The following is a 19810-nucleotide window of genomic DNA, read 5'->3' as shown; positions in this document are numbered from 1 at the left end:
ATGAGTTGTGTGTGTGTGCTCGGTGTATGAGGTGTGTGTGTGTGTGTGTGTGTGTGTGTGTGTATGTGTGTGTTAGGCAATGTAGTCAGTGAGTGGACTTTATTTTTGTTTCTGTTTTTGTTGTTTTCAATGACAATTTACATTTTTACTGTTATGTTTACATTTGTACTGTTTGCCATATATTTTCTAGTGTTAAATATTTTGTTCCTATATTGTTTAACTGAATCTGAATTAAATAAACTGTAATTTATTACATTTGCAACAAATGGTTAGCCAGCTTTAGAGCATTAAGAATGGGTGTCTCAACTGTACCATGGTACTGTTTCAACTGTATATGGGTACATTTGAGACAAAAATGCACCTTATGTTTATGAGCATGAAAAATCGCTTCATTTCGGCATCTAGTTTTTGTGTAGTGATGAAAAAAGCAGAAAGTATCTCTACTGTACTCAGTCTACCCCTATTGCATGGTACATGAAAATGTTGTTGCTTGCACTTTTTTATTGTTATTTTTCTGCATTCATATACGTTGCTGTATCATTATATAGAATAAAGTCAACGTTTTTAAAGTAGCCGTGTGTATTTCTGTTTATTCTAACTTTTATTCGACTTCATAGACTGCCGCCTTTATGTTACTCAGATTATGGGGACTGATTGCCCAGTAGCAACAAACCATAATTTTTTTGTGTGTGTGTTATAGCGCCACCAAGTGGCCAAACCCATCTACTTTTTCTATGCATCCTCAGATTGATAGATTAAAGAGTTTCACATACATAAATGAAATCCATGAGATTTGTTTATATTTTTTTTATTTTAATAATTCATTAATTAATTTTAATGTAGTAATTTTCATACACATTTATTTATGAATAAAAAGAGTGAGAACATACGTTGGCATTGTTAAAGTCAAATAATAAACGACAGTTATCTATGATTTGAAAAACCTGATGATCATATAAACATTTTAAGAAACAAATTCAAAGAACCAGCCTGATTTGTTGCTTATAAATCAAGTTATCTTAAAAAAAAAAACATGAGTTACATTGATATAGCGAGAATCAAACATATTTTCATTTATTTTCATTCAGCAAACCTTGCCTGGTCAACATGATCCTAATAAACTGTTAATGATTTATACTTTTTCTGGTCCTGGCAATGTTTATCTAAAGCAAGTGCATGCTTACTAAGTTCATTTAGAGAGATCTTATATTGACTTATGCGATAAGGATGTGATACAATGTGTTTGTCCTATATGAATTTATTTAACAAAAAACAGTAGCAATGTAATTCATACATACCATACTTGGCATTTTCTGAATTAAAATTAATATGGATATTTTTGGGGTGCATAAAGACAGGGTGATGCAAATTTACTGATATTATAATGAAGGAAAAATTCCTTAAATAAAATAATGAAAAGCTTCCACATTCGATTACCAATTTACTAATTGCTTTTAAATTCAGCTCATCAGTTTTAAAATGTAAAAAAAAAAATTCTAAATGTGAATGCAAAGGACAGCGACAGACAATAAAACTTTAACATTCCTCATATTTAACACATTATAAGATACAGCTAAATATCACATTATAAAACACTAATCTCTAATAAGATATTCTTTGTTTTTGATAAATGCTAAAGAAAATATATCACTTAAATTGCATCTAGCAGTACTGAACTATATAAGTGTTCATCTGCACTCACCAGAAGCTATTTCTATCTAATTAATGCAAAGGTTTAGTGACCTAACCTAAAGCCCAAAACTAAACTTTAGGGTTTATATTATTTAACATCACTGAACGTACTGAAGATCCTAATGCATTTGGTTCAGTGATTTTAGTGTTTCTGCAATATTTATTTCTTATAGACATACTTAGCATTATCCATTCTAATAATACTATACAGCCTGGAAGGCATTAAATAACAAATGCACCAGAGTACTATTCATTGGCATGAACATGGAGTCCGATTAAACATTGACAACAAATTCAGTTTTGCTTTGAAAGTTCAGTATTGTGCAAGTTATGTTCCACGGACCAAATGTAACGCTGTAAATTTGTGTGAGTGTGTCAGAGACAGGACCGAAACATCTCAACAAAATAATTCAGATAGAACAAAGACCGGCTACCTGAGATTTCACTACTTTCCACTGAAGGTTTCATCACTTACAACAGTAAGTAAAAAATAATCAACAATTATTTACTGCAATACAACTTGATGACTTGTAAATATTAGTGAATATCTTATAGGTCTACTGATGCTTTTTGATTTTGCTACTAGAATATAGTGTGCATCTCTATTTTTATAGCCTAAAGGCCTATATTTTATTTGATAAATTCACTTAAGGTCTGAAATCACAAATTGAATAGAAAATCAATTTTAGAAACATATATTAAGACAAAGATGTCTTCTGAACTGTGATTTATCACTGTAAAAAAATATCTAAGCATCTCTAAAACAAGCTAAATTAACTTGAATTAAAAAAAAGAGCATTAAGACTTATGTTTTCAGAAAATATATTGAATTATGTTTTTTTTTATTGTTTTAAATCTAAATCTACTCTTAATTCAAGATATATTCTTTGAAAACAAAGCTTAATTTATACATTTTTGTTAGAGTTATCTTATATAAAAGATCTTAAAATGTTTTACTGGAAAAGTTACAACATAAATGTGGAATGTTTTAATGGAAATTAATTATCCCATCAAAAATGCATAAACTTTAATTATTTTATTTTATTTTAAACTCTTCACAGTTGATCGAAATGGTTCAGATCACAAAGACAATAGTCTTTCTCTGCATGCTGATTGGCTGGTCACAGGCTTTTCCACAACATGATGATGTTGTCAGTGAGAATGAAGCAATGAAAGATGCTGACATGGTAAAGAGAGAAAGACAAGATGTTATACTGAATGTAAGTACAACATCTGTGTTGTAGGTGTACTGTAAACAGTTGTAAAATGTGAAATTCAACTTTTCCTAGTCAAGTTACCTGTTAATATTCTCTACAGCTTTACCTCTCCAAGTTATATGCAGTTACTATGGAATTTGATTGAAAGAAATATTGTTTCTTTTCTTTTCAGGTAACAGATTTTACTCCACCAGTGTGTCATGTGGTAAATGAGAATTCTGACTGTCTTTTGTCATGTGGAAATACAGTCTTGGAAGTGAGGTATATTATGTCAGATGGCAACGGTTCAGGAATTGATCACACCCAAATTAATTCTTTTGGTGCGGGTTTTAGCAACATAACTCAATATGATGGTCTAGATGAAAATGGCTACAATGCAACCCTTTTGCATTATTCTGGCATCTGCTGTCTTGAAGATTTGGAAGTTGCTGCAGTGGACAAGGCAGGAAACAAGGGGAAGTGTCCTGTAGTTGTCAAACGTGTTACGAACACAGCCAATCCAAGCCAATTCAAGACAATACATTTTTAGTACAGTTAAAGTAGTCGCTGTTAATGACTTGGTGTATTGAATGGTACATGAAAAATGACTGCAAGGTTCATTTAAAGCAAGTGCATGGTAACAAAATTCATTTCTACAGAAATCTTTTATTGACTTAAATATCCTTGTGATAAGGATGTGACATGTAAAGATGATGCAAATTTCTTGATATAATTAAGGAAAAACACATTAAAATATTTAAGAGCTTTATTGGTTTATTAATTCCTTTTAAATTCAACTTATAAGTTCTAACATGTTCAGAAATACTCTAAATAGGAATGCAAGTGACAGAGTGACAGACAATAAATCTTTAATGTTTCTCAAGACAATCTGCATTTATAAGAAGACCCATTTCTCCTTGGTGACCTGAATCAGGACAAATCTGTCAGTTTTGACACATTAGTTCTCAAAACCAAACTCGATTTTGGTAAGTACTTACAAAATATATTAGCATTCCAATTCAGTCCAAATGACATCCACTAAAGACCATGCTTTTAACAAGTGAATAGCAGTAATTTAGAGTTTATAACTGTGTCCTCTGAATTAATACTGTAATATAAATCTTAGAATTAGAATAAACTGACACATAAACAAATCAAGTTTATCTGAAACATGCATAATGTAAGAATACATTTTACATGCATTTTGTTTAATAAATTGGTGAAAACTATTTTGAAAATTTAAATTAAATTATTCAGAGAAGTCTGATGTTGAGATATTTGTCCAAAAATGATTGAATAATTCCAACGGTAGCCATCACAGTTAGGAATAACAGGGCACACAACACCAAGTAAAACCCTGGCAACCTAGAAACAAAGGAAAGAATATATAAAGAAATTATATATGTATCTATTTATTTCTAATAACTTGAATAACTTATGTTTTGATTATCACCTTTTCTTGCTTTCACGAATATAGCCAGTAAAGTACATCTCTCTGCCCACAATATACAGAAGTCCTCCAAAAGCAGCAAGCACTGTGAAAGGGGAAACATGAAGATCTTTTTATAAGCTATAAAACGATTCCTCTATTTTTTATTTATTTTTTTGGTCCACCATATTACTATATCATTGTTATAGAAATAATTATAGAAATACACTATGTAACATACCTTCATTGAAAAAGATGCCAGAGATCCACAATACCACCAAGAAAATGGAGTATGACTCTACACTATTCTGGCTAAAGAAATAGTGGAAGGACATATTTTTAATATTTGATGATTTGTTTGTACAGGTTTATTCAAGTTAGGATTACCCGTGACAGCTTGCCAACCAATCAAGATTTTTTGAAATTACATATGATTTTTCATGAATGAAAAGAGAGAGAAGTGTGTGAAGTATGAGAGGCATCAATGATGCAGTTTGGCTTCAAATATCTTACTGTGCACGAAATGTCCTTTCAAACTCAGGTGGACCAGTAACAGTGGGTGGCATAATTTTATGTTTCATCCTTGACCACCCCACATGTCTTGCCTGAAATGCTAAAGAAATTCAACCACTATCATTATTTGTTTTTAACAAACTTTGCAAATAAAAAAAGCCCAATAATTATGTATCTGATGTATGATTTCAAGTGTATTATTACCTTGATAACCATATAAACATTTATAGACCCTTTCTGATTTATGACTTACAAGCGGAGTTATCTTGAAATAGCTCACTATGGCCCTAGAATCAAACATTATTTTAGTAAACCTTGACTTGACCTGATTTACACAGTAGACTGGTTTTGGCAGCGTTTATGAAAAACAAGAGGTCATTATGATCTACAGAGACATGTCATTGACTTAGTGTTAAGATAACAGGTCTTTTCAGCATTTAAAATTGGCCTGATGCCTTAATATAAGACTTTTAAGTTCAAAAAGTTAATTCTATAAATACATAAAATAGTTATTTAAAAAAGGATCAGTGTAGCCTATTTAAAACACCTATAAACTGATTAGGATAACCTATAATTTAACATGAAGAATTGATGACCCACACAGTTACTGTAGTAAATGCAAAAACTTTGAACATGTAGGAACAACCTATGATTGTAAGTCTTAGATTTTTTAATACTATCCTGACTGAACAGTGCAGTGACTGAACGCATGTCATTTTTGATGGAGAAGAAGATGAGCTGCTTACCCAGATGGACAGCAGACAGTATCGACACTGCTGCGAGGAGAACTGGCAGATCCGAAGTCATATTTGTGGTGATAATGTCCGATACAACTACTTTTTTGATAAAGTTTCGCAAAAAAAAGGGGGTGAAATAAGGTCAGTATTTCCGCCTATATTGCAGATTACCTCCTGTTTTGGAGATCAGGAAGAACCGGTCTAAAGTTTACACAGAGTGTAACATGTCATACTACGCATCGGATCGCCAGCCATCGTTCCTAGTCAAACAGTACGAGTTGGGAATGACAGTTGCTTTATGTCTCGAGTGTTTTAGAACTTGGACCCCATAATAATACTTAGATTCAACTAAATTTACAAATTTTACAAACGAACTTTTCAAGCAGTAGTTCTTTTTAGGGAGCATATACTGTACGATTGGTTCGAATCAGTTCGCGACCTGTCAGATTCAACTCAGGTTTTTTTAGTTTTTTTTGTAATATATTGTTTTTATACAGTCTATGTATGTTCCACAACAAAAAGCAGCTAGAAAGCATCGTGGTGACGTTGTAAGGGTAGGGTTTTGGGTTCCCGATCGCAGTTTTGATGAAGACTCAAGCAAATCACTGAATCATTTTTAACTAGTTGATAGAAGCGAATCGTCCGAGTGAACCGATTCGCTAAAATGATTCGGACTTTCCAGCGCCGGAGCACAGCGCTCTCTTGTGTAGCTGTATGGCAAGCCGTTTTAGCTTAAAATATTCCCAACGTTACTCGTCGTAATTGCATTTTTCCTAGCAACAATTCAATTAGAGAGCTCTCTACATCAATTCTTACTAGTAAAAATTGCATTAAAGAGCTCTGTAATTGTAATTCTTACTAGTAAAAATTGCATTAAAGAGCTCTGTAATTGTAATTCTTACTAGTAAAAATTGCATTAAAGAGCTCTGTAATTGTAATTCTTACTAGTAAAAATTGCATTAAAGAGCTCTGTAATTGTAATTCTTACTAGTAAAAATTGCATTAAAGAGCTCTGTAATTGTAATTCTTACTAGTAAGAATTTAATTGTAAAGCTCTCTAATTTAATTCGTACTAGTAACAATGCAATTGCAGATATCTCTAATTAAATTAGACAGCTCTCTAATTATAATTGTTACTAGTAAGAATTGATTTAGAGAGCTCTCTAACTGGCATTGTTACTAGTAAGAATTTAATTGTAGAGCTCTCTAATTGAATTGTTACTAGTAAAAATGCAATTGCGACGAGTAACGCTGGGGATATTTTAAGCTAAAACGGCTTGCCATAGTAGCTGGAAATCTGTGCTGTGCGTTCGGCGCTGATGATGTCAGACATTGTGCGCCGGGAACCGTCAGCTCTGCGCTGCTGAAGCTTCCGCGACAGGCATATAGAAGCAGACTATTTTACCTCTAATAAACAACAGAGGTAGCGCAATCATGGACAGCGATGATGACAACATGGAAGAAGTGGTGGAAGGTACGACATGCGTATACACAAACGTTGCATGAGTTTGTTTTTGTCGTCTTCTCGGCTTTTATGCAGTCTCATTCCGCCGAGGATTAGCCTACCGACAGCTTTCCTCCGTACACAAGCTGGCAAGCAACCGAGGCCCGTAAGCTTGGGACTTTTTAAATCCTCCAGGTGACAGCAAGTGTTATTTCGGCTTTTAGACTTAGCTACAGTTCTATCTGAAGTCCCATGAACTGAGATAGCATAAACGGAAAGAATAAACGTAGTTAGACAATTGATTTCTCTTAAAATACCTTTCATTTTTATTACATTCTCTGTCACTTTGTATTATATATATATATATATATATATATAATCTTTTTAGAAGTCTGTAAATGCCCTATATATAAGCTAGATTCGTATTTGGATGAACATGTATTGGATTGGATGAAGCCACTTGGTTAAAAAAGTGAGGTTTTGACACAAAAGTTGCAAGTTCAGCTTTAAAGTTTGATCCAAAACTGCAGATGCACATAGTTCTCAGCTTTGGACTATCACTATTAAATCCAGCACTTAATGCCCATCAATTAGTGGACTGTTGCTTAGTATTAAATATTTTTTCTAAATGCCAAGTATCTAACTCAGGGCTGTCCAAACTCGGTCCTGGAGGGCCGGTGTCCTGCAGAGTTTAGCTCCAACTTGCCTCAACACACCTGACTGGAAGTTTCTATGCCTAGTAAGAGCTTGATTAGCTGGTTTAGGTGTGTTTAATTAGGGTTGGAGCTAAACTCTGCAGGACACCGGCCCTCCAGGACCGAGTTTGGACAGCCCTGATCTAACTGAACTGATTTTATCAACCTGGTCCATTAAAATTAGTGTCATTGTTGGGCATGCAGTGCATTAGTTATTTATCAGTCTATTACTTGGCTTATCTCTGATTCTGATTACAATTTCATGACTTTTTAGGACCACTGGATGAGGATGACCAACCTCATGGCTTTTGCACTGTGACTTACTCCTCCAGCGACAGATTTGAGGGACATTTTATTCATGGGGAGAAAAATGGAAAAGGAAAGTTCTTCTTTTTTGATGGCAGGTATGAAACTTTATGTTGGCACCACTGATCTATTATTGATTTGTAGCATTTGATTTAATAATAGAATATTAGTCACTGTTGATCAGACTCTCAGATTTGATTATTTAAATCATGACAACTCTCGAAATAGTTTTATCGTTTCATTCATAAGGATGTATTGCAAGTAGGATTGGTTTTGGCGGACTAGATCTGCTGTGCTGCTGCTAACATTAGGGAAAGATTACTGTTGAAACATGCTCTGAATTATAGGGATTCGGATACATGCTGTTGCCAGGTAAACTAGGAAAAACCCCTGTAGCACATCTAGACATGTGGTGCTGGGGAGGAGGGAGGATAATGGAAATTCCAATGGCGCACAGATCTGTACCAGGTTGAGATGGAAATAAATAAGGTGTGTAGATGGGCTAAGTGACAAGGTGTAGATGGGAAAGTGGCAGCTGATTAGTACAATGGCTGCGCTGTCGCTGTCATTCAAATGCACATGCAGACTAGGGATATGCCGGTATCAAATTTTCATGTTGCGATTAATTGCTAATGCTTTTATCACGGTATACGGTATTATCACGGTATTTACATTTAGTTTAAAAAAGTGCTGTCATAATACAGTATAACAGGTTTAATAACTTTTTTCTTATAACAAAAATAACTGAACATTTAAATGCAATAAAGCAATACAGAAAAATGTATAAAGTTAAAAGTTTTACACAGATTAAAGTGCAAAAGAACTATAAAAACCAATAGGTATCACTTTACAATAAGACCTCATTAGTTAACCTTAGTTAATGCATTAACATTCACAATGAGCAATAGCTACATTTGCTACAGAATGAATAATTTGTAATATATAATTATTCACGGTATTTAGAAGTGCCCACGATAACAATACCGTGCATATTCATTACCGTGATATATCGCATTACCGAATACCGGCACAAGTCTAATGCAGACACATGTATTGTCACCAGCAGTCTTAGATCTAATTAGCTTGCATATTTTCCTTCTCCACAATTTGTTTGCTTCTTTTTGGGGTGTAATTTTTATAATCTTACATACTAAAAAGCCTTATTTTTAATTATTTTGATAATAGTGGAAAAAGGTAATTATATTTCACCCAAAAAACACCTGTTTTTTCCTTCATAGTACGCTGGAGGGTTTCTATGTGGATGATGCTTTGCAAGGCCAGGGTATTTATACTTATGAGGATGGGGGAGCATTACATGGGACTTATGTAGAAGGCGAGCTCAATGGACCTGCTCAAGAGTTCAATCCAGAAGGTCAACTGGTCTTCAGGGGCCAGTACAAGGACAACATTCGTTATGGCATGTGCTGGGTCTACTACCCGGTATGTTGTGCTCAACATCAAGCACTTTATATCACAAATTAAACTCTTATCGACAGCATTATAATGTATTGAACTGTGATCAGTCTATTGAAAAGTTCCAGGATTATGTGCATGTAAGTTTTCTTTTTTCTCTGCCATCTAAAGGATGCCGCCTGCATGGTTGGGGAAGTGAATGAAGACGGAGAGATGACAGGAAAGTCAGTGGCTTATGTTTATCCTGATGGCCGTACTGCTCTGTATGGCTCCTTTGTTGATGGAGAACTGATTGAGGCCCGACTTGCCACTCTTACCACCCAAGAGAACGGCAGACCACACTTCACTGTTGATCCAGATAGTTAGTTTATTTTTAGTTTTATTTTTCAGTTTTATTTACAAATCTTCATTTAAAGCTAAAAAACCCAAATCTGATCAGTAAAAGTTAATCTTGGTATAAAATTAGTTGTACGTTAATCTTTAACACTTTTTTTTTTACTCTTTTGTAGGTCCTGTTTACTGCTATGATAAATCCACCTCGTCATGTATCGCTGGTCATAAACTGCTGCCCGACCCCTACGAAAGTCAACGGTTGGTGCAAGCTGTGATCAACCATGTAAACCTCAATCTATCAAATCTCGTTTTGAACAAAAAACATATATTTGTTTGTTCCGATGATGTATTGTCTTGTCATTTCATTGGGGAGATTCTGCTGGTTCTCTAGGCATAATACAGTATTTATCATGTCATCATCTTGTTGATTCAAGCTGAAAGATTGTCTTCGTTTTAGTGTGTATGTTGGACAGTCACTTATTTCTGGAGCTGGAGAAGGGCTATTTGCAAAAACTGAGGCTGAGGCTAACACAGTGATGGCTTTGTATAATGGTGTCCGCATTACACATACAGAGGTTTGTCTTGTTTGCATTTTACATTGTTCAAGGACAGAATGTAATACTTTTAAAAATATTAAAGGATGCATGGTGTGTTAAATAAATTTTTTTTTAAATCTTTTTATATTAAATTTAACAGGTGGATAGTCGTGACTGGTCCCTGAATGGGAACACTATTTCATTGGATGACGACACTGTGATTGATGTTCCAGAACCTTTCAATCTGATGGAGAATTATTGTGCTTCTCTAGGTCACAAGGCCAATCACTCCTTCACTCCCAATTGCAAATATGATCCGTGAGTGTTAATGTTCATTTTAGTAATATACAGAGATGTAGTGCTTTTGTTTCCTATATTAAACTGAGTAGCATTTTGTTAGATATTTAAATATAAACAATCTTATTGTTGGACAAAAATGGGTTAGTCATGTAACAGCTGTTTTTACCTGTCAAGGTACATCCATCCTCGTTTTGGGCAAATAAAATGCATCCGAACAATCCATGCTGTGGAAAAAGATGAAGAACTCACTGTTGCTTATGGTTATGACCATGAGCCATCAGGGAAGTCTGGTCCAGAGGCACCAGAATGGTACACAAAGCAATTGCTGGAGTTTCAGCAGATGGAGTCTGGAAAAGGTGCTGATGAGACCTGCTAAGATGCTCACCACCGCTGTCTGAAAAAACATGATCTCCCATCCCAGCCTATAACTACCACCAGAAACTCTTCTTTGACCTTCTTGCAGCTAACACTAATAAGTAATCACTCTTCTGAACTGATTTCTGTCATCCTCATCAGTTTACAAGGATTGTAACTGTGAAATCCTCGAATCCAAAATTCTATGGTTCTACAACGTGGAAGGACTAGTATGTGTGTCAGTTGGTGACTGATTTGGTTACACAACAAGAATACAGAGACTGACAAAGAGCAAGTGATTTAAAGGCACTTTGGCTGAAATCCATGGAGTGGAGTTTGAAAGTTTTAAAGACCGATGTCACGATTCTTGGAGGTATATGACCTCTTTACCACAACTTGTGATAACTATGCAGTATTAAACCAGTATAGTGTCTTTTGCTGCTCTTCTCATGTTCTTCATGAGAACTGAAAATATAGTTATTTTTTTTGTTGATATTACCAACAATTATTCTTGTAAAACAATTTGTTCTGTCTCCTTTTGCATGTGCGAACAGCTACAGTTACGTTTAAATAGGCTCTAGTAGTCTTGAAGTACAGTATTACACAGACAGAGCTGTTTATTTATTTGTGTTTTTTTTTCAAGAAAACCTGAATGAAAAATTGACACCATTAAAAGAAAGTTAAGTAAGGTGTACTGTATGTGTGGGGGTAAAGACTGAACAGAATGTACAGTATTTGAGAATAAGGCACAAGGTTAAGAGAAATATTTCTACTGAACTAAACTTCAGCTTTTGATATGCAAAGGCTATCAACAAAGATTTATCAATAAAAACTCCAGCATAGAACACAATTGGACTCATCTTTTCAGTGTTCTCAGCTATAATATTATTACTAAAATGTTGAAAATATGAATCAGGTTTTCTCTAAGCCAAAATGGAGGAATATTCAATGCCCAAGTAATTAGGTCACGTCAACACTATAAATATCCACACTGTCGGGGCGTGGTCATCGTGCTGCACCTGCGCGCGCTCCAGGTAAATGAGTGACACGCTGGGTTTCACCGCTTGCTTCCAGACAAAAGCGGTCCGGAAGTGATAAGGCAAAACGGCACAGGTAAATACTACATTTATTCTACTTTATAGGACTTATACACCACTTTATACATATTAAATCGGGCGTAGCATAGTTTAAGTATAGTTTAAGTTTAGTAAAATTAAGTTGATAAAGTCGTTTTGTAGTTTCAGAATCAACGCACAACGTGGAAAACGATCGTGACGATTTCAAGTCATTAGACGTTTGATAGAGGATCCAGCTCCGTTCGGAGACATAATAGTGAAGGATTTTTCTCTTTTAAATGATATATATGAACGTGAAACACATTACCTCTTCTCTCTCCGCTGAAGGCCTGAGATGGACCGTTACAGGTATTTTATCTTCAATCAGAAGAGTGTGGTGGTCCTCGGCATCCTTCAGGTGGCGTGCGCGGGGCTTTGCGTGGTTTGCGGATTTATGGATGCAGTCTTCCGCAAGAGCTCTACTCTGAGTGAAACTAGGGCTCCACTCTGGGCTGGACTGGTGAGAAACCTTAAAACAGACCATTTATTTACTTTAATATGACTTAACGTAGTTATAGTTCCCACGTTAATCTATAATTCACCATCCCTGTTTTCCAGTATTGTGTAGCAAACTGGGACAGAGTCAAAGTCAGGTAAAAAAGTTGTTAGGAAAAATAGAATTAGCGTTTGTATCTCATATTAAAACGGATCACATTTAGCTATTTTATAATTTTACCATGACTTTCCTTCGTAGCCATTTACTGTAAATGTTTCTCACTGCTGTAATGTGGTTTAGGATTAATTTATTAATGCTGATTTTTAGTGATTGAAGATTATACACATTATGATGAAGAAGGTTAGGCCTAGGTATCACCCTCTTGACTTGTATTCACCCTCTTGTGGCATGTGTCTGCACTAAGAGACAGTGATTCTGCAGGGCCCCAAACAGGACTGGTGATGGAAAAAAATTAGATGTTAGGAAAAATGCTTTTGCGTTCTCTCTGTAAGATTGCATTCCCTGAGAAACTTTGCATTCTCTTCCAAAACCTCTGAAATATAGTTTTTTTTTTTTCTCATATTATTTACATCACAAAGGTTTGCGAGCAAATCTGAAGTTTCTTGGGGGAATGTAAAAGTTTTGTGAGAAAATACAAAAGCATTTAAAATATTTTTTTTTTCTCTCATCTCATTTTATTTACCATCACCCTTGAGATGCTTGATATGATTCTATAAAGTTTATTTCACTTTTTCCTCCTCTTTTAGATTATGGCTGCCCCTGGTGTACTTGCCCTCTTTGCATCCCAGAAGAAAAACCCAATTTTGGTAATTTCTGATCCGTCTATTACACAGTATTTCTCCTGACGGTTGTCTCTTTCTACCTGTTGATATTAACATGTTCTCATTAATATGTTTAGGTAAATGTCATGATCGCATCATCTGTGATGTCACTTTTTGCTGTTGTGATTGTCTTCATTTATGCTTGCGTCACTCTCAGCTATGGAGAAGAGGATGATGAGGTCTTCCATGCCCATCCTATCCCTGAAGTGGTACAGTCACACCAGATTATGTTTATTCTCCCATACGTTAAACGCTCAGCTTAAAACATACAAATGGTTGATAAAGCAGTGTCTTGTGTAGAGGTTCGTGCTCAGCCGGATGGTGAAAGGAGCAAACAGCACCCTTCTGGTGGCCTGCGTGGGGTCTTTGCTCTTTTCTTCTCTCATTGCTTATGTCGGCTGCCGCAGTCTGCCGCTTTGCGGCTGCTACAACTCCGTAAATGGCATGGTGGGTGAAATTTTATGTAAGACAAGAAAGTGCAGTATTCTGAAGTTAGTATACAGTATGCAAGATTGAGCTGATAATTACTGCATGGTTGTGTATTTTACAGGAGTTTCTAGTTCCTCAGAATGACCCTGTTACTCCAACTGAACTTGTATGCACTTGGCAAGGTACGTGAGAGATGTGTTGTTCGAGTGGCTTTGGACACTGAGATAACGAAATCATATTTCATAAGTCATCTGCTATATGAGCCACAACGTATGTCATTATGATGATGTTAGTGAGGATGTGGCCAACTGTAATGAGGTTTTATTTTGCCTCTTGCAGACGGAGATGAGCGAATCTTTCACTCCCCCATGTCATTCATTGATCGCTGTCCTGAGCAGGAACAGCAAGACCTCTCCACGCTTCCACCGTATAGCAGAATAGCTTAGTAATTGATATGTTTTTTTTTTTTTATGTGAAATATTGGTAAATATAGTTAATTAATTTTCCCCATAAAGTGAAAAATGTCCAGATTTCATCAAGCCTGCTTGTTTCAAATCAACTTAAATTTGTTTCTTGATTTTTAAGTTCTTATCAGTGCCATATTTTATATTATCTTTGTGTTTTTTTAGCTTTATACTTTTTACATGATAGACTGATATTTTTGCACATGTAAACCTTTATGTATATATTTTACAATAAACAATATATAACAAATTAAGTGTGCTATTTGCCTCTTTATGAATTTACAAACCATTCATTTCAATGGATGTTCAGATAACATACCAAGGGACAGTATCATTTTTGCAATGTTATTACTTAACATAAATAAGTCTCTAGTCTGAACATTAAGTTCCCATATGTGACCCTCGACCACAAAACCAGTCATAAGGGTACATTTTTTTAAATTGAGATTTATACACCATCTGAAAGCTGAATACATAAGCTTTCCATTGATGTATGGTTTGTTAGGATAGGACAATATAATGGCTGAGATACAACTATTTTATATGAAAATCTGGAATCTGAGGGTGCAAAAAAATCAAAATATTGAGAAAATCACCTTTAAAGTCCAAATTAAGTTCTTAGCGATATTAATACTTGATACTAATCAAAAAATAAGATTTGATATATTTACGGTAGGAGAATTACAAAATATCTTTATGGAACATGATCTTTACTTAATATCCTAATGGTTTTTGGCATAAAAGAAAAACTGATAATTTTGACCCATACAATGTATTGTTGGCTATTGCAACAAATATCGGATATATTTGTAGCAATAGCTAGCCATGCTACTTAAGACTGGTTTTGTGGTCCAGGGTCACATATGCACTTTTATTAGACAAATAAGGCACAACGCTAGTCAGCTGAAATTCAACGATGTGGTACTTTATTTTTTTAGTAAAACACTGAAACAGTTAAAACCAAAACTGCAACAAGCATTGATCTTCTGCACTCCTTTGATTATAGTGCACTGATGGTTTGTTTATTTTCCCAAAACTGTCACTAACTCACTGACCAACATTTGAAGGCATGAGTTGTATCAGACAAATGACTAGTAAAGATATGTTGTGCATGCTTGAGTTCTGGCATTGCAAGGTGCTATTTTATCAACTGCTGACTCCTGATATCATGAATTGGCTCATACACTTTGGTTGCAAAGATGCATAATTATCCCAAGAATAATAAACAATTACCTATAATAAAAATGTAACACTTAAACATGTTAATAATCTTCCATATGTTTTTGTAGATTTTTGAGATCTGCTCATATTTCACATTGTTAACTATGTTATTAATGTGTTAATGAAGACAGAAAAAAACAAATTCTGAAGGACACTTAAAATGGTACATTGGGTGAAGCGAAAAATCAGTACAGACAACCGTGGAGAGAATCCAGACCAAGAGTATGTTTTTATCAAGACCAGTTCAACATGAACCTACAAAAATCATCAAAGCTCATGTTGTTTCTGGCAGATAGATTAGATATGAACCTTCTGTAAGCACCCAGAGTCAAACATTAAGCACAAATAGACAAGTCTTAGTGTGCATTCAACATGTTGCATTTAAATATTTAAGAGCCATCATTAACCGTGCACAATTCCTCAACTAATCACATGCTCCCCTATTGTACCCGAATCAAACAACGCAATGCATCAGCTAATCAGGCCCTTAACCAACTTCAAAAAATTAACCAGAAATCATATGCAAAACCTCTTTTTGGCAATTCCCCATAAAACAAATAAAGCATGTCATGTCTGAGCTTCTTTCATGCACTCCACAGGACCAGCTGTGGTTACATAAAGACATGAGTGAATATTCCTTGTAATGGATTGAACTCTGTTCTGCATATCAGTGTTGGAAAGAAGATGGCCGAAGGGAAAGAATTTATCCATTAGCATATCTGTATATTTGTACTGATAGATTACATACTGAAATATAGACTGATATCAGACCCTTTGTTCAGATTTATGCCATGCACAGAGCAGATGCCATGAATAATATGAGGTACTAATCTGTTATTATACAGTACAGATCATTTTCATTTTGCCTAACAAAGCAGTACTACATACAAATCCTGGCTGTGGACACTAAAGTAGATATTGTCAGCGAATTCTTGTCCCTTTTTACCTAACTTATCTACATTTTGACATGATTCACAGGAAGGACTGGTTATCATGCATAACCCAGATAGATGTCTTTACAGTAGATTTTATTCAGATGAATGGCTGCTAGAAGAAAATAAATTGACAATAAATAAAACACTGGCAGTGAACTAGGACTGGCTCCTTTTTTTGGAAAAAAAAGTATATCAGCTTTATTTTACTTTTAAATTCATCTCACATTTGTCTAATATCTATTAGCAGCACTAATAAATAACCTGCATTTAAGTGTTTGTTCGTCGGTTTCTCTTTTCTCTTGAGAGAACTGACAACTTTCACAGGAAGTGTCTGCATGTGTGTGGGTGACATAGAATGAGAGAACAAACAACAAACACACAGACTAAACCAGATTTAACAGAACAGTTTATCTAATTGCGGCAAAAATTGTTTAAAAAATATGATGAAAAAGGCAACATGTTATGCACGAAGATTTCATTGTTCAATTCACCTGCAGAACTGCAAAAATCTAGAAAATGTAGTGCATGATTGGCAGTGGCATATGATATGAACTAGACAGGCTGACACATAATAGATGAAGCTTGTATATGTAAGGCAAATGGGCCTACATGCAACTTCTCAAAGCCTCTGGAGTGATGGAGGAAAGTTTTTTCCCTTTAAAATAATAGCCAGATCAGATACAAAAAGAAATCTTGAGAAGAGATGTTCCTGTGTCCTCAACCCTTCATGGATAACACAAAAGCACCTCTGAATCTGCTTCTTTAAAACGTGGTGATTCCTTCATTAGCTCCTCCAACATCCACAGCCCCAAGTTCCCCTGTCCTCCTCGTCCTGTCTCCTGAGAGTGACAGTATCTCCTGATCCGCACGGTGGTTGGCTTAACACCAGCGGCTTCTGAGATTTCAGCTTGTGCGCCACTGTCATAAAAATGGCCTCCACGTGGTCACTATTATTCCGACCGCCGTCGTCGTTTCCGTAGGGATTCTTCGCAGAGGTCTCGAACAGAGGCATTGAGTGTGCATCAGCGAACTGCTGCGCTACGTCGGTACTTACTTGAGCGGCATGCCGCAGGTCGCATTTGTTGCCGACCAAGATTCTAGGCACCTCTTGGCCCAAGGCATGCTGACGGCACTCCTCGATCCACGCCGGAAGACTTCGGAAACTAGCGGCATTGGTGACATCGTAGACAAACACCACAGCGTGGACGTTGCGGTAATAGTGCTGCACCATACTCTTTCGAAAGCGCTCCTGGCCTGCGGTGTCCCACAACTGGACCTGGTAGAGGGGAAAAAGGGAGAGCTATTAGCTGTCAACTTATATCATACATGCATATTTGTCCTTTTAAAGGGATAGTTCACCCAAAAATGAAATTTTGTCATTAATTACTCAGCCTCGTGTTGTTCCAAACCCGTTAAGACCTTCGTTCATCTTCGGAACACAAATTAAGATATTTTTTATTAAATCCAAGAGCTTTCTGCATAGACAGCAACGCAACTGAAATGTTCCCAGGTCCAGAAACGTAGCAAGGACTTCATAAAATTATGGTTGAACCCCTGATGTCACATGGACTATTTTACCAATGTCCTGCTACGTTTCTGGACCTGGGAACATTTCAGTTGTATTGCTATCTATGCAGGGTCAGAAAGCTCTTGGATTTCATCAAAAATATCTTAATTTGTGTTCCGAAGATAGACGAAGGTCTTACGGGTTTGGAACGACATGAGGGTGAGTAATTAATGACAGAATTTTCATTTTTTGGGTGAACTATCCCTTTAACATTGCAGGAGAATGCAGGGTGTGTTCACATATAAATGACAAACACATGTAGGTATTATATACATGATAAAGTGTGGGTCTTGTGCATGAGAGTTTTTGGAAATTTACATTTAGTTACATACTACTGCTATGACCAATGTAATGGTGTACCACCAATGTATAGACAGTCTCAATAATAAATCTAACCCTGAATTATATTGGCCATCTCTTCAACCTTATAAAGTCTATTGTAGATGTAGATTGTAAAACAATGTACTACATGCATGATGGTTTATAGTGACAACTGATATTTATACACAAGTATTCTGCTATACTGTTATAAAAACATTACTGGTTTAATTTTGTGAATAAAATCATACTCTATGGGCTATAAAAGCCTTGTGTATCAAATATGGTACAAAACATAAAACACAAACTTTATTTACATTATATATAAAGGTTCAATAAACTAATCTAGTTTAAAAGAGACTGACTAATAATTCGTGTCAGGCTTTACAGGATGACATTAACACATATTGAGTAAATTTGCATAATAAAGTCCTGAAATCAGAAGCATCCTCACCTTGATTTTCTCGCCGTCTATTTCAATAACCTTCTCCCGAAAATCCACCCCGATAGTGGCCTCAGTTTTGTCTGGAAACTTGCCTGCACAGAATCTATAGGTGAGGCAAGTCTTGCCAACTCCAGAGTCTCCTATCACGATGATCTTAAAGATTCGAGTCCGCGGGGGAGGCAGCGAAGAGCTGGTCAAAGATGAGCCAAATTCGAAGGAGGACTCGATATGAGCCATGCTGTCTTCCTATAGACAAACGAGTGCCTCAGAGAATGGCACCGTGAAATGTGCTGATGCTAACGGGTCAAATAAATAATTCAAACGCAGGTTTAGTTTAACCTTAAGCCCTTCACCTCAAGCTTCATGTGCAAAACTTAGAGATTCAAACGTCGGGGACTGTATTTGACGTGTTGACCGGTAGACTCCGCATTTTGCTGATGCATTCCTGGCGGAGTCTTCTTACACTGTTTGGGTCTGTCTGTAGCCACGTACGACGTTGAGTTGACATAACTGTAATCTCGCGAGAAGTCACATAATACTGAGAGCGTTTTGTGTGGTACTTCCAGACAATACAGTATACACAAAAGAGCATAACAAAACTGAAACTACTTACCAGTGTAAACAGAGCGCACAAAACACACACACAAACTACATAAATATGGAAGTTATTCTATTATATTCTATTGTAATATATGCATGTATTATAAAAAAGGGGGTGGAAGTTTTTACTTCTTTGCAGTGACTTGATATTTATTCTTGTAACATTGCAGGAGAATTGCACTAAAAGGATTTAGTCGAGTTTGTTTACTGATTCGTTCCCTTAAAAGCTTTGTTAAAAACACCGATTCGTTCACGAAAGAATCTTCACTAGTCATGTGTGGCTAAAAGTAAACAGTGCAGTGACACTTTCAAAGTCCAACTCTAGATTTATTTACTGGACGACTGCAGAAAATGTTGGTAAGTTCTCGTGATGTGCGACTGCTTTAAAACTAATAACACCCCCATTAAAATGTATATTTTCAGTACTATAGGCCGTATGTATGTATGTAGGCATATATATATATATATATATATATATAATTGCGTCTCT

At 35.7% G+C, this 19810-nt stretch overlaps 5 protein-coding genes across 7 annotated transcripts in view; 3 read left to right on the top strand and 2 right to left on the bottom strand.

The window, feature by feature from the left end:
* Positions 1-3640: 3640 nt before the first annotated feature.
* On the bottom strand, positions 3641-5825 carry LOC107680678 (microsomal glutathione S-transferase 2-like). The gene is made up of 5 exons (XM_016476687.1): positions 5577-5825; positions 4831-4930; positions 4559-4629; positions 4342-4423; positions 3641-4253 (listed from the first exon to the last, which is right to left on the bottom strand). The coding sequence occupies exons 1-5, from the start codon at positions 5635-5637 to the stop codon at positions 4142-4144; spliced, it is 426 nt and encodes a 141-aa protein (XP_016332173.1). The 5' UTR covers positions 5638-5825; the 3' UTR covers positions 3641-4141.
* Positions 5826-6864: 1039 nt separating this feature from the next.
* Positions 6865-11791, top strand: LOC107680671 (histone-lysine N-methyltransferase SETD7-like). Its single transcript, XM_016476677.1, has 8 exons — positions 6865-7041; positions 7981-8110; positions 9251-9452; positions 9597-9786; positions 9935-10016; positions 10216-10333; positions 10455-10612; positions 10769-11791. The coding sequence occupies exons 1-8, from the start codon at positions 7002-7004 to the stop codon at positions 10968-10970; spliced, it is 1122 nt and encodes a 373-aa protein (XP_016332163.1). The 5' UTR covers positions 6865-7001; the 3' UTR covers positions 10971-11791.
* Positions 11792-11935: 144 nt separating this feature from the next.
* Positions 11936-14384, top strand: LOC107680596 (uncharacterized). Of its 3 annotated transcripts, none has more exons than XM_016476536.1 (8): positions 11936-12061; positions 12187-12280; positions 12392-12523; positions 13267-13326; positions 13419-13550; positions 13642-13788; positions 13892-13952; positions 14110-14384. In XM_016476536.1, the coding sequence occupies exons 3-8, from the start codon at positions 12458-12460 to the stop codon at positions 14214-14216; spliced, it is 573 nt and encodes a 190-aa protein (XP_016332022.1). In that variant the 5' UTR covers positions 11936-12061; positions 12187-12280; positions 12392-12457; the 3' UTR covers positions 14217-14384. The 3 variants fall into 3 exon arrangements, with proteins under 3 accessions (XP_016332022.1, XP_016332023.1, XP_016332021.1); XM_016476537.1 differs by having other exon boundaries at positions 12373-12523; XM_016476535.1 differs by lacking the exon at positions 12187-12280 and having other exon boundaries at positions 12352-12523.
* Positions 14385-15515: 1131 nt separating this feature from the next.
* Positions 15516-19227, bottom strand: rab33ba (RAB33B, member RAS oncogene family a). The gene is made up of 2 exons (XM_016476678.1): positions 18730-19227; positions 15516-17666 (listed from the first exon to the last, which is right to left on the bottom strand). Exons 1-2 carry the CDS (start codon positions 18955-18957, stop codon positions 17175-17177), a joined length of 720 nt encoding a protein of 239 aa, XP_016332164.1. The 5' UTR covers positions 18958-19227; the 3' UTR covers positions 15516-17174.
* A 423-nt stretch (positions 19228-19650) lies between these two features.
* The window catches only part of LOC107680650 (malate synthase, glyoxysomal-like), an 8691-nt gene continuing 8531 nt past the window's right edge, over positions 19651-19810 (top strand). Inside the window, exon 1 of the mRNA XM_016476645.1 lies at positions 19651-19677. Coding sequence (XP_016332131.1) covers positions 19672-19677 — 6 coding nt within the window. The 5' untranslated portion in view covers positions 19651-19671. The remainder of the gene's footprint in view (positions 19678-19810) is intronic.

The sequence above is a fragment of the Sinocyclocheilus anshuiensis genome, unplaced genomic scaffold (genome assembly GCF_001515605.1).
Source record: "Sinocyclocheilus anshuiensis isolate Anshui unplaced genomic scaffold, SAMN03320099.WGS_v1.1 scaffold328, whole genome shotgun sequence".
Classification (NCBI taxonomy): domain Eukaryota; kingdom Metazoa; phylum Chordata; class Actinopteri; order Cypriniformes; family Cyprinidae; genus Sinocyclocheilus; species Sinocyclocheilus anshuiensis.
This window is presented reverse-complemented; position numbering and strand designations above follow the sequence as displayed.

Excerpts from the sequence above, each read along its gene's own strand:
- LOC107680596 (XM_016476535.1), top strand. The coding sequence starts at position 12,359 with ATGGACCGTTACAGGTATTTTATCTTCAATCAGAAGAGTGTGGTGGTC. Across the intron at positions 13,551-13,641 it reads CCCATCCTATCCCTGAAGTG|AGGTTCGTGCTCAGCCGGAT; the intron begins GTACAGTCACAC and ends TGTCTTGTGTAG. Across the intron at positions 13,953-14,109 it reads ACTTGTATGCACTTGGCAAG|ACGGAGATGAGCGAATCTTT; the intron begins GTACGTGAGAGA and ends TGCCTCTTGCAG.
- LOC107680678 (XM_016476687.1), bottom strand. The coding sequence starts at position 5,637 with ATGACTTCGGATCTGCCAGTTCTCCTCGCAGCAGTGTCGATACTGTCT. Across the intron at positions 4,424-4,558 it reads TGGCATCTTTTTCAATGAAG|TGCTTGCTGCTTTTGGAGGA; the intron begins GTATGTTACATA and ends CCCCTTTCACAG. Across the intron at positions 4,254-4,341 it reads ATTCGTGAAAGCAAGAAAAG|GTTGCCAGGGTTTTACTTGG; the intron begins GTGATAATCAAA and ends CTTTGTTTCTAG.
- LOC107680671 (XM_016476677.1), top strand. The coding sequence starts at position 7,002 with ATGGACAGCGATGATGACAACATGGAAGAAGTGGTGGAAG. Across the intron at positions 10,017-10,215 it reads GACCCCTACGAAAGTCAACG|TGTGTATGTTGGACAGTCAC; the intron begins GTTGGTGCAAGC and ends TCTTCGTTTTAG. Across the intron at positions 10,334-10,454 it reads TCCGCATTACACATACAGAG|GTGGATAGTCGTGACTGGTC; the intron begins GTTTGTCTTGTT and ends TAAATTTAACAG.
- rab33ba (XM_016476678.1), bottom strand. The coding sequence starts at position 18,957 with ATGGCTCATATCGAGTCCTCCTTCGAATTTGGCTCATCTTTGACCAGC. Across the intron at positions 17,667-18,729 it reads TAGACGGCGAGAAAATCAAG|GTCCAGTTGTGGGACACCGC; the intron begins GTGAGGATGCTT and ends CCCCTCTACCAG.